This window comes from Pelophylax lessonae, assembly GCF_965119305.1.
Source record: "Pelophylax lessonae genome assembly, chromosome: 3".
Taxonomy (NCBI): Eukaryota; Metazoa; Chordata; class Amphibia; order Anura; family Ranidae; genus Pelophylax; species Pelophylax lessonae.
In genome coordinates this window covers 318,056,851-318,071,656 of record NC_138770.1, presented here as the reverse complement: position 1 = coordinate 318,071,656, position 14,806 = coordinate 318,056,851, and the positions used below count along the sequence as shown (strand labels likewise).

Below are 14,806 nucleotides of genomic sequence, written 5' to 3'. Positions count from 1 at the left end.
GGGTCATTGCTAGATTTTTTTGTGTCATGCTGTTTGCCTGTCAAGCGATTGTGGACTACAATAAAATGGCCGCCCTATGCATTCCTATGGGGAACTAACAAAAAATGGCTGCCCATGCAATTCAATGGGAAAATAGAAAGAAGCATGAATCTACAGCAAAATAGCGCCCCCCACAGTGCGCCATGCGGTCTCCTGGACCCCCAGACAAGAGGCATCGGAGGGTCCCTAGGAAGAAACCCCACCAGGACAAAGCCACCCCCACAGAAAAACGCTGCAGCGGCTGCAATATTTACACCCCCCCCACCCCCGGAGGTAGGAACCTGCTAAGGGTAAGGGAAAAGACTAGGAGGGGGTAGGACTCGTATCCCAGTGGCCAGGGGAACTGAGGGAGCCATGAGGGTCTGACAATTCCAAGGAGGGGGCCCACGTTCACTCAAAGACCGCCAGAGTATTGGGGGTACAGTATTACTTACCATACCATGGTACCAGGTGGGTGCCGCTCCGAACAGTCCACCTCCCACCCAGGGTGGGGGTGCTGCCAGCCAGGTGGTATGCTGCGACTCAGGGCATTCCGGGTCGATCGCGTCCCAGTGAGACTTGTTCACTCGCAGGCTTGTCCCCATCCATCGGGGCTCTTTCATAGCGAGGCCTAGTTCTGGACTATAACCTGCTCACGCTCGCTGGCCAGGCTTAGGGATCTAAAATATCCAGTCTGAAACCACAGCCGGCTGTTGCTTGTAGTTTTTCAGGAACTCTGCCTAGTAAAAATAATCACAAAAAACAAATTTTCCTATTAATAGCTAAGACCGAAGTCCCAGCAGGGAACTAGGTCCTATTCCTAAACTAGGCAGAAACAAACTGGAGGCTGTAGCAGAGTGTGTGGGATTATGCCTGCAGAGACAGCCCCCATAGGCGTTGTAAAGCTTTATCCTGCCTACTGTCCTATTCCTGATGGGAGCAGCATAACCCAATGGTCTAAGAAGAAATGGAGCTGCGTCTGTCGATGAATGATAGAGAAATGCTTGTTTTGACTGTCAAAAGATTTACATCTTATTAGTGCTGTTAACAGGTCTTCTCCATTGATGATATTTACCTCTCTTAACGTTACCATCCCAATCAATCTCCCTATAGAGGTGACATATGCGTGGTCCATTCCAAGCAATGAGAAAATAGTGTGAGCCTAAGGAAAGAGAAGAACACCATGAGAAAAATGTCCCTTATATATATATATATATATATATATATGTGCACAATGCAGTTACCCATAGCACTGTTCACTGTTCCGATTGCTCATAAATGATGAAAAGGTAAAATTTTGGTTCCTAGGATTTATTGCACATCAAGATTAATATAACATCGCAGATCTCCCCATACTGTACAGTGGTACAACAATTCTACAGTCATCTTTCTTCAAGTAGAAAATCAAAGGGTTGACTGTAATTTGTTTGTCTTTCAGCAAACAGTGCATGACATTGATGCCTAGCTGCTAAACATAGTTTTCCAGTTTCAGCCATACATCACTCTTCACATTCTTTTATTAATATGATGGCAGTAGCTATATACGTATGTGCCAAACATAGCAATTGTTATTTAAATAATAATGTTTTCAGAGTTGGCCTTAAACTATATGGGAACCTGCTGTGTTTGATGGCATTTAATACAAGGGAAGGTTTTAATCATCACTGTGGTACTGTATATATTTTTTTATACCTGCCAGAAGGTATAAAGCCAGGTACTAAGCCAGTTCTTACGCATACAAATAAAAGCACCAGTACATAAATCATATTAATTTAAATATGTAAAATGTTTGCATCCTAAAACACTACTACAAATATTTGTAAAAAACTGAATTTCTGTAAAATCTTACCGTAAAATTCCTTTCTCTGAGTCCTCCGACAGTCGCCGCCTCCTCTAAGTCATCACTATTGGGTATTGACTCCCGCTCCGCAGGAGTAGCTAGGCATAAGACTTAGTCAAAAGAACAAAAGCATTTAGCATAGGACACACCCATGGGGGCTGTCCCACTGGTCAATACCCCCCTGCAGTGATCCCTCCCAACTCAGTTTGGTAGAATAGCAGTAGGTGTACAAGAAAAAAACCCAAAAGAGGGGCGGGGGCGGCGACTGTCGGAGGACTCAGAGAAAGGAATTTTACGGTAAGATTTTACAAAAATTCCATTTTCTCTTACGTCCTCCGACAGTCGCCGCCTCCTCCAAGTCATCACTATTGGGATGTCCCAAAGCAGTGTAGACATGAGGGGTGGGAGACGCAGCCGTAGAAAAGGCAACGCAGTACCCACATCAGAGAAAGGAACCTTACACGCACAGTAAGAGAACCTTCTGGGCAATAGAAAAGGCTCAACAGGAGCAACAACCCAGGAAAACAAATATCCAGGGGATAAACACCCCAACAGCCAGGGACCCACAAAAAAAACACAAGGGTCCCCTATGGCACTGAGAACTTTGCGGCCAAAGGAGGCATTAGCTGATGCCAGAACATCAATCTTATAGAATTTGGAAAAGGTGTGCACCGACGACCAAGTCGCAGCCTTGCACACCTGGGCCACCGAAGCCTGATGCCGGTAGGCCCAGGACGTACTCATCGATCTGGTAGAGTGCGCCTTAACAGGGAAGGGTGGAACCCGTTCCTTCAAAGCATAGGCCTGTACAATGGTCTGTCTGATCCATTTGGCAATGGTCGCCGCAGACGCAGCCATGCCCTTCCGAGGTCCCTCAGGAAGGACAAAGAGGGAATCCGATTTCCGAAAGGATTCAGTGGATGACAGGTATACCCTGATCGCCCTGACAACATCCAAGGAATGCAACGCAACCTCCTTGGGATGTTTGGGCTTCGCACAGAGCGAAGCAACACAATGTCCTCATTCAGGTGAAAAATCAGACACCACTTTAGGAAGAAAGGAAGAGTTAGGTCACAAGACCACCTTATCCTTATGAACCACCAAGTAAGGAGAGCGGCAAGACAACGCCGCCAACTCCAACCCCCATGCGAGCCGAAGTGATCGCCACCAAAAAAGCAACCTTCTTAGACAGCAGAGGCAACGATATCTCCCGAATGTTTTCAAAGGGAGAATGCTGTAACACGGACAGAACTAAGTTCAAGTCCCATGGAGGTAAAGGCGCCCTCCGGGGAGGGGCCAAATGTCGCACACCTTGAATAAAGGTGTGAATCAAGGAATGAGACGCCACAGGGCGTTGGAAAAGAATAGCCAGTGCAGATACCTCGCCCTTTATTGTGGCCATCGCCAGGCGCTGGTCCACACCAGTCTGGAGAAAAGCCAACACCCTTGACACCGAGTACAAGCGAGGGGAGAACCCCCTGGACTCACACCAGGCGAAATAAGCTTTCCAGGTACGGTAATAGATTTTACCAGATGAGGCTTTCCTAGCCTTGATTAGAGTAGGAATGACCTCTGGGGAGAGACCCCCATCTCTCAGGACCTGGTTTTCAACAGCCAGGCCGTTAAAGCCAGCGACTGTAAAGCAGGATGGAAGATCGGTCCCTGAGACAGTAGATCTTCCCGCATTGGCAGCCGCCAAGGAGGCGCCACTGCCAGGTGAACAACGTCGGCTTACCAGGACCAGCGTGGCCAGTCCGGCGCTACCAGAATCACCAAGTGCGGTTCCGAGGCTAGCCTGCGAAGGAACCTGGATAACAACTGAATCGGAGGAAAGGCATACATCAGACGATACTGATGCCAAGGGGCCACCAACGCATCCGAGGCGTCTGCCAGAGGATCGCGCGTTCTTGCCACGAACCTTTCCACCTTGCGATTTAGCCGAGACGCGAACAGATCCACGTCCGGGGATCCCCACTTCGCACACAGCATTTGGAAGACCTCCGGGTGCAGGGACCATTCCCCCTGGTCCAGGGTCTGGCGGCTCAGATAGTCGACCTGCCAATTCTCCACACCCGGAATGTGAACTGCTGAAATTGCCGGGACATGAGTCTCGGCCCAAGACAGAATGTCGGTCACCTCTTGGGCCGCCCGGGCACTCCTGGTGCCCCCTTGGTGGTTGATGTAAGCCACCGCGGTAGCATTGTCCGTCTGTACCCAAACAGAACGGCCCCGAAGTCGATCTGACCACTGGAAGAGACAGAGCTTGATCGCTCTCAATTCCAATATGTTGATCGGAAGGGAGGATTCCTACCCCGACCAAGTGCCCTGGACAGACAGGTTGCCCAGGACCCCACCCCAGCCCGACAGGCTGGCATCCGTGGTAATCACCGTCCACAGTAACGGACGGAAGGATTTTGGTCCAGCAACTCAATGAGACACTCAGATCCAAGGACTGAGGTAGTCTGTCCCACCTGTCCAGGATCTCCGCTTGAAGAGACTGTGTGTGAAACTGAGCAAAGGGTATCGCCTCGAAGGCCGATACCATCAACCCTAGGGACCGCATGCAGGTCCTGAGTGACGAGGATGGCTTGTCCCTGAGGGACCTGATCTCGTCCTGTAAGGTCCGGAGCTTGTCCTCCGGCAAGAACACCTTTGCCTGAGCAGAGGATCATTCCCAGATAGGGAAGGCAAACCGAAGGAGACAAGGTCGACTTCTGTACGTTGATGGTCCATCCGAACTCCTGGAGCGTCTGTACCGTGGTGGACAGATCGCGCAGTAGGTTCTGGCTGGCACTCAATCTTAAGAGGAGATCGTCCAGATATCCCAAGACCGCAATGCCCTGTGCCCTGAGCAGGCGCCAGCACTTTGGTAAAGACCCTTGGAGCCGAAGCGAGACCGAAAGGTAACGCCACAAACTGATAGTGGTTCTCCGCTAAAGCGAACCGAAGGTACCTCTGGTGACCCTCGAAAATGGGGATGTGTAGGTACGCATCCTTCAGGTCTATAGAGGCCAGGAATTCCCCTGGGCTCAGGGAGGCCACCACCGAGCGGAGAGATTCCATACGGAACTTCCGAACGTGCACAAAGCGGTTCAGCGCTTTAAGGGCCAGAATAGGACGTACCTTGCCCTCCTTTCTGGGCACAGTGAACAGATTGGAATAAAACCCCCGAAACCTGTCCCGATGAGGCACCCGGACAATCACCCCCTGGGCAAGGAGGTCCTGCACCGCTTGATGCAGGTCCTGTAGGCGCCCTGGGGCCAAATGAAGATTTGAGGGAAAGAATCTGTCCGCCGGCCGGGAAATGAATTTGATCTTGTACCCTGACCGAATGATTTCCTGAACCCACCTGTCCGGAATTCGGAGCAGCCAAGGTTGGAGGAAACCGCGCAAACATCCCCCCACCCCTGAAATGGGTGAGGGTGCCCCTTCAGGCAGAGGCGGATTGGCCCCCCCGCACCGCCATTGCCGGACTTCTGCTTGCCCGCCCAGGGCTTCTTCTGGCTATCTTGGCCCTTAAAGGGCTTGCCCTTGGTTTGATTCCGAAAGGCACGAAAGGACCCTTGATTAGGTCGAGAGGCGGAACCCCGCTTGCCACGAAAGGACTTGTTCTTCGGGTTCTGGGGCAGCATCGTGCTCTTGCCCCCCCCCCCCCCCCCGTGACGCCTTTTACCAAGGTATCCAACGCCTCACCAAAAAGGCGAGAACCTGCATATGGAAAATCAGCAACTGTTTTCCGTGATGTCTGGTCAGCCGACCAGCTCTTCAGTCAGATCAGTCGACGGTTAAGCACCGCGACACTCGACAGGCGTGCGGCCAAAGGGGCCTCATTCAAGGCCGCATCGCACAAATACATGACTCCTTGGTGAATTTGATCCACCATAGCCAGCGTGGCAGGTGGGGCAGAATCAGACGCGAGGTTGCGTCTAAGCACCTTAGTCCAATCCGCCACCGCCTGAGCCACCAGAACGGACGCGAAAATAGGTTTGAGCAAGGAACCCGCTACCGTGCAGGAATGGCGGGCAAGAGACTCCAACCTCCTGTCCGTGGGATTCTGGAACACCGGGGTGTCCTCAGTGGGAATCAAGGTAGCATTGTTTAAGACGGCCACAGTGTGATCCACCTGCGGAGGCACACACCAGCGCGAGTCCGTAGCCGGCGCAAAGGGATAAAGCAGTTTAAACCAACTAGGTACCGTGAACAGACGTTTTAAATTGCGCCACAGTTCATTCACAGTGTAATGAAATTCAGCGGGGTAGGGAAAAACCTGCGCCGACTTGCGTGTCCTGTGTGTACCAAATGAAGACACAATGCCCGGAGGAGTGGGCTCATCCTCAAAATGTAGTGTTTCTTTCACAGAAGAAATCAACTCATCCATAGTCGCGCGTTCTTCAGGCGACCCCGGGGGAGAATCATCAACCCCCTCCACCTCCGCCTCCCCCTCAGTGGGTCCAGGGACCCTGAAAAGGGCACGCCCGCCACAGCAGCCACATCACCATCTGAATCAGAGGAGATAGATAATCTAGGCATTTTCCTAGCAGCTTGTTCAGCCATCAGCACCTCCATTTTGGACACTAAAGACGCCACTACGGCGGCCAAATCAGGTATAACAGGGGGCACAGTAGGACTGGGGTCCCCCACCAGGGCTGTAGGGAATTTGCTGTCCTGAGACTCCATTGCCCAAGTTATACAAAAAAATGCAATAAAAAGGTACTGGCCCTTTAAGATTGCTGCGGAGTGCGCAGCCCACCGCTATATGCAAAGTGAACACAGACCCCCAAAAGGAGACAAAACTGAGCCAGGAAGGACAAGACAGAGAGTTATGGAAGAGACAGTCTGCAGAGCCCCCAAAGAGTGTTACCACACCGATCGCTGCTTCAGAGGAAAAGGAAGTGAGGTCATCAGAGGCTGAACTATAAGCTGCAAGACCCAGGGAAAATGGCTGCCCATAGAACTGAATGGGAGGTTTCGGCAAGATGGCCGCCGAACATGTGCTCGGAACGATCGTTCTGTCACACACAAGATGGCGCCAAAACAGCATGCAGTTTAGCCCACAGTGAAGCCAGACATGCTTGCCCATACTTAAAATGGCGGACTGCGTGGTTTTTACCCGCTGCGGCCGCCGCACACACAGTCTGCACCCCCAAAACACCGCAGTGACACAGGGGAAGGGGCCCCCAAACCCACACAGCACAGCAGGTAAAAGGAGACCCCCGCAGGGATCGCATCAGGGAGCCCCACACAGGCACAGACATGGGGAATACACAGATACACAGGACTGCCACCCCAGACAGAGGCCCCACACAGAAAGTACTTACCTGTACTGGACGGCGCGGGGTGCCTCTATGAACGGAAAGCTGCTGTCCTCATCTGACAGGGAATGTCGTTAGCCAAGGACAGGACACTGCAGCACCGCAGATGTGTCCAGTGAGGTAGCCACCTCACAGGCTGCATCCCTGCTGCGAGCAGGGATGGGTCGTTCATAATGCCAGGACGAACACATTGCTGAACGCTCGATGGCGGGCTGGGGGTCCCTCTGCCCTGGAGAACCAGGGCGGCCAGTCCGATTCCCAGCTCCGCAAGAATCCATCTTCATGCGAAGATCCGACTAAAACTAAAGCTGACAAAATAAACAGCTAGTAAATCAAAGAAAAAAAACTGACATTTTCAAAGAAAATCAAAGAAAAAAAGATTAGAAAGGCTGAGACTGTAGCCCCAGCACAGGGAAGCCTAACTACTCCGGACGCTAGGCAGAAACAAACTGAGTTGGGAGGGATCACTGCAGGGGGGTATTGACCAGTGAGACAGCCCCCATGGGTGTGTCTATGCTAAATGCTTTTGTTCTTTTGACTAAGTCTTATGCCTAGCTACTCCTGCGGAGCGGAAGTCAATACCCAATAGTGATGACTTAGAGGAGGCGGCGACTGTCGGAGGACGTAAGAGAAACTGAAAGAACGTACCGTAAAATCCTTTTCTCTAAAGTTCAACAACAGACGCAGCTCTGCTTGATCATAGACTATGGGGTTATGCTCCTCCCACTAGGGATAGGCACTAGGCAGAAAAAAAAAAAACTTGTCCATGCCTTTATTGGCTGTCCCAGCAAGCATAACCCCTCAGGCTCTGCTATACTAAAACAGTTGTGTTGCAAGCAGTGACAGAAAAAGACCCCATAACTCAAAAGAAAAGGGACGAGTGATGCGTCTGTCGAACTTTAGAGAAAAGGATTTTATGGCAAGTTCTTACAAAAATTCAGTTTTCTCTATCGTCGACTATAGGGATGTCCCAAAGCAGTAAAAACATGAGGGGTGGGAACAAGACAGGATCAAAAAACCTGAATGCCCCAATGGCCAAACTTAGCCAACCAGGTAAAACATAGCTCAACCAGAAACAACTGGAGCTCCCCGAAACAACGAACCCTCAAAGAGAAACCAAATAAGGGGGTTCTCTCTTAAACTGCAGTCTACAAAACCTTGCGGCCAAAAGAAGCATCCGCTGATGCCAGCTTATCTACTTTGTAGAATTTTGTAAAGGTATGCACAGACAACCAAGTTGCTGCCTTGCAAACTTGTAGCACTGACGCCTGATGGCGAAAAGCCCAGGAGGCACTCAGAGCTCTAGTAGAATGTGCCTTCACTGGAAAAGTAGGAATCTGACCCTTCAGTGAATAAGCCTGAACCACCGTCTGCCTGATTCATCTGGAAATGGTTGCAGCAGACGCAACCAGTCCTTTACGAGGTCCATCCGTAAAGACAAAAAGCGTCCGATTTTCTGAAGGATGCAGTGGTCTCTAAGTAAACCCTGATAGCCCAGACCACATCCAAAGAATGTAAAGCATACTCCTTAGGATGCTGAGGTATAGGGCAAAGGCAAGGCAGTACAATGTCTTCATTTAAATTAAAATCAGAAGTACCACCTTATCTCTGTGAACCACCAGATAAGGTGAGCGGCAAGACAATGCCGCCAATTCAGATACTCTGCAGGAAGAAGTGATCGCCACCAAGAAGGCAACCAGTGACATCTCGCGAATATTTTCAAAAGGAGGCTTTTGAAGAACAGCACCAAATTGAGATCCCATGGCGGTAACAGGGGATCGCCGTGGAGGTGCCAAATGGCGTACACCTTGAATGAACGTCCGGACAAGGGCGTGCGTGGCTGATGGGTGTTAAAAATAGATAGCCAAAGTCGAAACCTGGCCTTTGATAGTACCTAAGGCCAACCGCTGTTCAACCTCTTTCTGTAGAAAAGCCAAAACCCTGGTGATAGAAAACAAGCGAGGGTGCACTTTCAGCGATTTTCACCATGAAGTGCACAATTTCCACATGCGATGATAGATCTTTCGAGAAGTAGACTTCCTAGCCTTCAAGAGAGTGGGGATTACAGAGTCAGAGAGACTCCTTTCTCTCACCACCTGACGTTCAACGGCCATGCCGTTAAAGCCAGCGGCTGTAAAGCAGGATGTAAGATCGGACCTTGAGAAAACTAATCTTCCCTAAAAGCAAGCCTCCAAGGGGTACCGGCGGCCAATCTTATGAGGTCTGCATACCAAGACCGACCAGGTCAGTCTGGAGCCACCAGAATGACCGGAATGTTTTCCACCTCTATCCTGCGCAGAAGACGTGGCAGAAGTTTCAACATGGGGAAATGCATAAATCAGCCAATACTGACCTCAAAGAGCCACCAGGGCATCTGCGGCATCAGCCAGAGGATCTTGAGACCTGGCTATGAATATATGCACCTTCTTGTTGAGGGCGGGAGGCAAACGGATCGACCTCGGGGGTCCCATCACCAAACACACGGTAGGTGAAACACCTCCTGGTGTAGGGACCACTCCCCTTGATCCAACAGCTGACGACTCAGGTAATCCGCCTGCCAGTTTTCCACACCTGGGGTGTGTACAGCAGAGAGGGCTGGAACAAATCTTTTTTCCCAAGTTAGAATCTCGGCCACCTCCTTGGCTGCCAGGACACTCCTGGTGCCCCCCTGGTGATTGATGTAAAGCCACAGCCGTGGCTTTGTCCGATTGAACCCCGAACAGGACAATCGCGTAGGCGAGTCGTACAATGACAGAGAGGTTACAAATAGCTTCTACCCTGTAAAAGGTGGATCAGCAACAGCTTTTCTAGAAGCCTGGTCAGCTGACCAGCATTTCAGCCATATCAGGCGTCTAATAGCAACCCCAACTGCTGACGTCCTGGCCAATAAGGCCAAGTCCAGGGACATATCACATATGAACACCAAGGCTTGGACCAATTGGTCTAACAATTCCAGAACCGCAGGGGGAAGCTGTGTCGTATCCAAGTTACTCTTCAGCAACTTCACCCATTCAGTAGCAGTCTGTGCTATGAGAACGTTCACAAAGTTAGCTTTTAACACGTGACCCGTCACCACATGTACATGGCGGGATAAGGACTCCACCCGTCTATCCATGGGATCCGAAAAGGTCAGCGACTCTATCGGCACCAGAGTCGCTTTATTCAACCTGGCCACCAGGGAATCCATTTTCCGTGGTACAACCCACCTGGTATCCACAGCATCCGCAAAGGGATGACGGCATGCAAAACGCTTAGGCACCACCAGCATATGTTTAATGCGTCGCCATTGTTCATCCACAATAGAGTGAAACAAGTCAGGACAAGGGAATACTTTACCTGATTTGCGATATTTGCGGGAGCCAAAAGACACCTGCGCACCTGACGCTGTGGGTTCATCAGCCATTTTAAGAGTTTCCCCGCACAGAAACGATCACATTTTCCACCAAGGTGCATTCTCATGTGACAGCGGAGGACGACAGGTCCTCTTCACCGTCAGAATGTGAAGACACCGACCCTTCAGGGTGGTCTGCGGCAACCATATCTATGTCAGAATCCAAAGATCCTGCAGATGGAGGGGAGGACGGAGGACATTTGGGGCTATTAGCACCAGAACAAACAGACTGCACTTTTGACATCAGGCTTTGCAGAAAAACCGCAATCTTTGGTTGCACCTGCAAGCCGGAGGGTTCCGCAGTCATTTCCAGGGGGTCTGCAGGTGATATTTTATCCTGGGACTCCATTTGCAAACAAAAAAATTTTTTTTTTGTGCACTGTCCCTTTAAGACCGCGAAAAAGCACGGTCTGCCCGTTATTACTGTGGACCCCAAACACCTGAGCAATGTCTAAATATAGCAGAGCAGAGAGAGGAAAACCTACAGGGGACCCTCCAGAAACTTTACCAGCTCCAGATAAAAACATGCAGTCCTGATCAGTGTCAAAACCAAAGTAACACAGAAGAGACAGGAAGAGGAAGCAATTCTGCCTCCAGCCTAGAAAAAACGTGCTGCCTGCCAGTCCGGCCTCCAGACCACAAGAAAATGGCTGCTATACATTCTCAATGGGGAATTCCAGAAAATGGTTGCCCATACAAACTAACGGGAACACAAACGTCATGAACCAAGGCAAAATGGCGGCCCCCATGCGTGCCAGGCGGTCTCCGGGACCCCCAAAAGGGGTCCTAGAACAAAAGACAACTAAGGGTCCCCATTCAAGGACCCCCCCCGGACGATCCATCCCCCGCAAATATGTGCCGAAAACCGGCCGCATTATTACCGCGCCCCCCCCCCCCCCCCACACGGTGAAAACCCACAAGGGGGAGCAAGGGGTATACCAGTTAGGCTTCCGGGGTGCCAGGGAACCGAGGGAGCCCTTGAGATCCGACCATTCCATGGAGGGGGTCGCGCCCACCCCACAACCTCCAGAGGAAGTGGGGAGACATGTTACTCACCATACCACGGTACCAGGCGGGCGCCACTCCGAAACAGATCACCTCCCACCTGGAATGGGGGTGCTGTTAGCCAAGGGGAGGCTGAGACTCAGGCACTCCAGGTCGTGTGCATCCCGGTAAGATGATCCACTCGCAGGCTGGTCCCCATCTATCGTGGCACTGTTGTGGCGAGGCCTAGTTCTGGACTATAACCTGCTCACGCTCGCAGGCCAGGCTGGGAGACCTTAAGGTTCTATATTATCAAGTTTGAATACCAGCCGGGTGTTGCTTGTAGTTCCTCTGCATCTTTGTCATCAGGAACAAACTAGAAAAATAAAATCACAAAACTTTCCCTGTTACAGCTAAGACCGAAGTCCCAGCAGGGCGCTAGGTCCTATTCCTGCCACTAGGCAGAACAAACGGTTTTAGGTATAGCAGAGCCTGAGGGGTTATGCTTGCTGGGACAGCCCCTATAGGCTAGGACAGTTTTTTTTTACCGCCTAGTGCCTATCCCCAGTGGGAGGAGCATAACCCTATAGTCTATGATTAAGCAGAGCTGCGTCTGTCAATGAACGATAGAAAAATGTATATTTTAATAAAAATTACACTTAAACTGTTACTGACAAAAGGCCCAATATACTGTAACTAAACACATATTTAGGGTTGGGTTTGCAAAACAATGTAAACATTTTACAGTGTGTAAAACAGAACATACACTACATTACTATCTATGGCCAAATATACAGTTGTGCTCATAAGTTTACATACCCTGGCAGAATTTATGATTTCTTAGCCATTTTTCCGAGAATATGAATGATAACACAAGAACTTTTATTTCACTCATGGTTAGTGGTTGGCTGAAGCCATTTATTATCAATCAGCTGTGTTTACTCTTTTTAAATCCTAATGACAACAGAAACTACCCAAATGACCCTGATCAAAAGTTTACATACCCTGGTGATTTTGGCCTGATAACATGCACACAAGTTGACACAAAGGGGTTTGAATGGCTATTAAAGGTAACCATCCTCACCCTGTGATCTGTTTGCTTGTAATTAGTGTGTGTAAATAAAAGGTCAATTTGTTTCTGGACTCCTGACAGACCCTTGCATCTCTCATCCAGTGCTGCACTGACGTTTCTGGATTCAGAGTCACGGGGAAAGCAAAGGAATTGTCAAAGGATCTGCGGGAAAAGGTAGTTAAACTGTATAAAATAATTTAGGGATATAAAAAGATATCCAAGGAATTGAGAATGCTAATCAGCAGTGTTCAAACTCTAATCAAGAAGTGGAAAATGAGGGGTTCTGTTGAAACCAAACCATGGTCAGGTAGACCAACTAAAATTTCAGCCACAACTGCGAGGAAAATTGTTCGGGATGCTTAGAAAAAAACACAAATAACTTCAGGTGAAATACAGGAGACTCTGAAAACATATGGTGTGACTGTTTAAAGATGCACAATAAGGAGGCACTTGAAGAAAGATGGGATACATGGTCAAGTCGCCAGAAGAAAGCCTTTACTACACAAATGCCAAAAAGTATCCCGCTTACAATACGCCAAACAGTGCAGAGACAAGCCTCAAACCTTCTGGCAAAAAGTCATTTGGAGTGACGAGACCAAAATTTAGCTTTTTGGCCACAACCATAAACGCTACATTTGGAGAGGAGACAACAAGGCCTATGATGAAAGGTACACCATTCCTACAATGAAACACGGAGGTGGATCACTGATGTTTTGGGGATGTGTGAGCTACAAAGGCACAGGCAATTTGGTCAGATTTGATGGCAAGATGAATGCAGTACGTTATCAAAAAATACTGGAGGAAAATTTTCATTCATCAGCCCGGAAGCTGTGCATGGGACGTACTTAAACATTCCAACATGACAATGATCCTAAACACAAGGCCAAGTCGACCTGTCATTGGCTACAGCAGAATAAAGTGAAGGCTTTGGAGTTGCCATCTCAGTCTCCTGACCTCAATATCATTGAGCTACTCTGGGGAGATATCAAACATGCAGTTCATACAAGACAGCCCAAGAATTTACTGGAGGCTTTTTGCAAGGAAGACTGGGCCGCTTTACCATCTGAGAAGATAAAGAGCCTCATCCACAAATACCACAAAAGACCTCAAGCTGTCATTGATGTTAAAGGGGAAATACACGGCATTAAGAATTGGGGAATGTAAACTTTTGATCAGGGTCATTTGGATAGTCTCTGTTGTCATTTTGATTTAAAAAGAGTAAACACAGTTGACTGATAATAAATGGCTTCAGCCAAACACTAACCATGAGTGAAAGAAATGTTTTTGTGTTATCATTCATATTCTCTGAAAAATGGCCAAGAAATCAAATTCTGCCAGGTTATGTAAACTTATCAGCACAACTGTATATCAATGCATTTTTTCCAATTGCTAATGGATACTTATGTCAAGTAGATTATTACGAGTTCTGTCCACCCCCTATGAGTCTGAAGTATGCATAGTACACAAGTGTATTGTGTATCTATGTTTGCCACCCAATTGTGACCGTTCACAAAGGCTCTTTTCAGAGGGCATTACTCTTTGAAATGCCAAATAGTAATCAGTAACCATAAGACCCATAAATTGCTACATGTGACCACATCACCTGCCCCTTACATGGCAGTAAAATGAGTCATGAGGTTTGAAATATAGCATCCAGTGTATTCAGTTAAATATCAGTTTGGCCTATTTTTGTATATCTGTGAATTGAGTTATTTAATGTGTACTGTATTGAGTACATTTTTTGTATCTCGCTAATAACTATATGTTCACAGAAATAAAGAATTGGGAATAAAATCCATTAAACCAAAAATAATTTAATGGGAATTTGATAGAATTACTAGTCAGATACACACACACGAAACAAAAATTGTGGAATAATAATGAGCATACAGGCAGACTGATGTCTAACCACCAAAACTGATATTTGGTTATCTTTGTACCCTTTTCTGCTTTACTCTTGCCTATGTTGTACTGTGAAACTTTTGGGTAAAAAGAATTAGAAAAAGAATTGTGGAGTGCTGCAACCTTTTGACCTTTTTTTTTCCTATATACAGTGTATCTGGAAAGCATTCACAGCGCTTCACTATTTCCACATTTTGCTGTTACAGCCTTATTCTAAAATATTGGACTAAATTCATTATTTTCCTCTACAGATAATACCTCATAATGACAATCTGAAAGAATTTTGT

The 14,806-nt window shown here is 48.5% G+C and overlaps 1 protein-coding gene across 2 annotated transcripts in view; it reads right to left on the bottom strand.

Moving 5' to 3' along the window:
• The window catches only part of CLCN2 (chloride voltage-gated channel 2), a 684,072-nt gene that overhangs the window by 11,118 nt on the left and 658,148 nt on the right, over positions 1-14,806 (bottom strand). For both annotated transcript variants that reach the window (XM_082249904.1, XM_082249905.1), the window contains one exon: positions 1,094-1,180. In XM_082249904.1, coding sequence (XP_082106030.1) covers positions 1,094-1,180 — 87 coding nt within the window. The remainder of the gene's footprint in view (positions 1-1,093; positions 1,181-14,806) is intronic.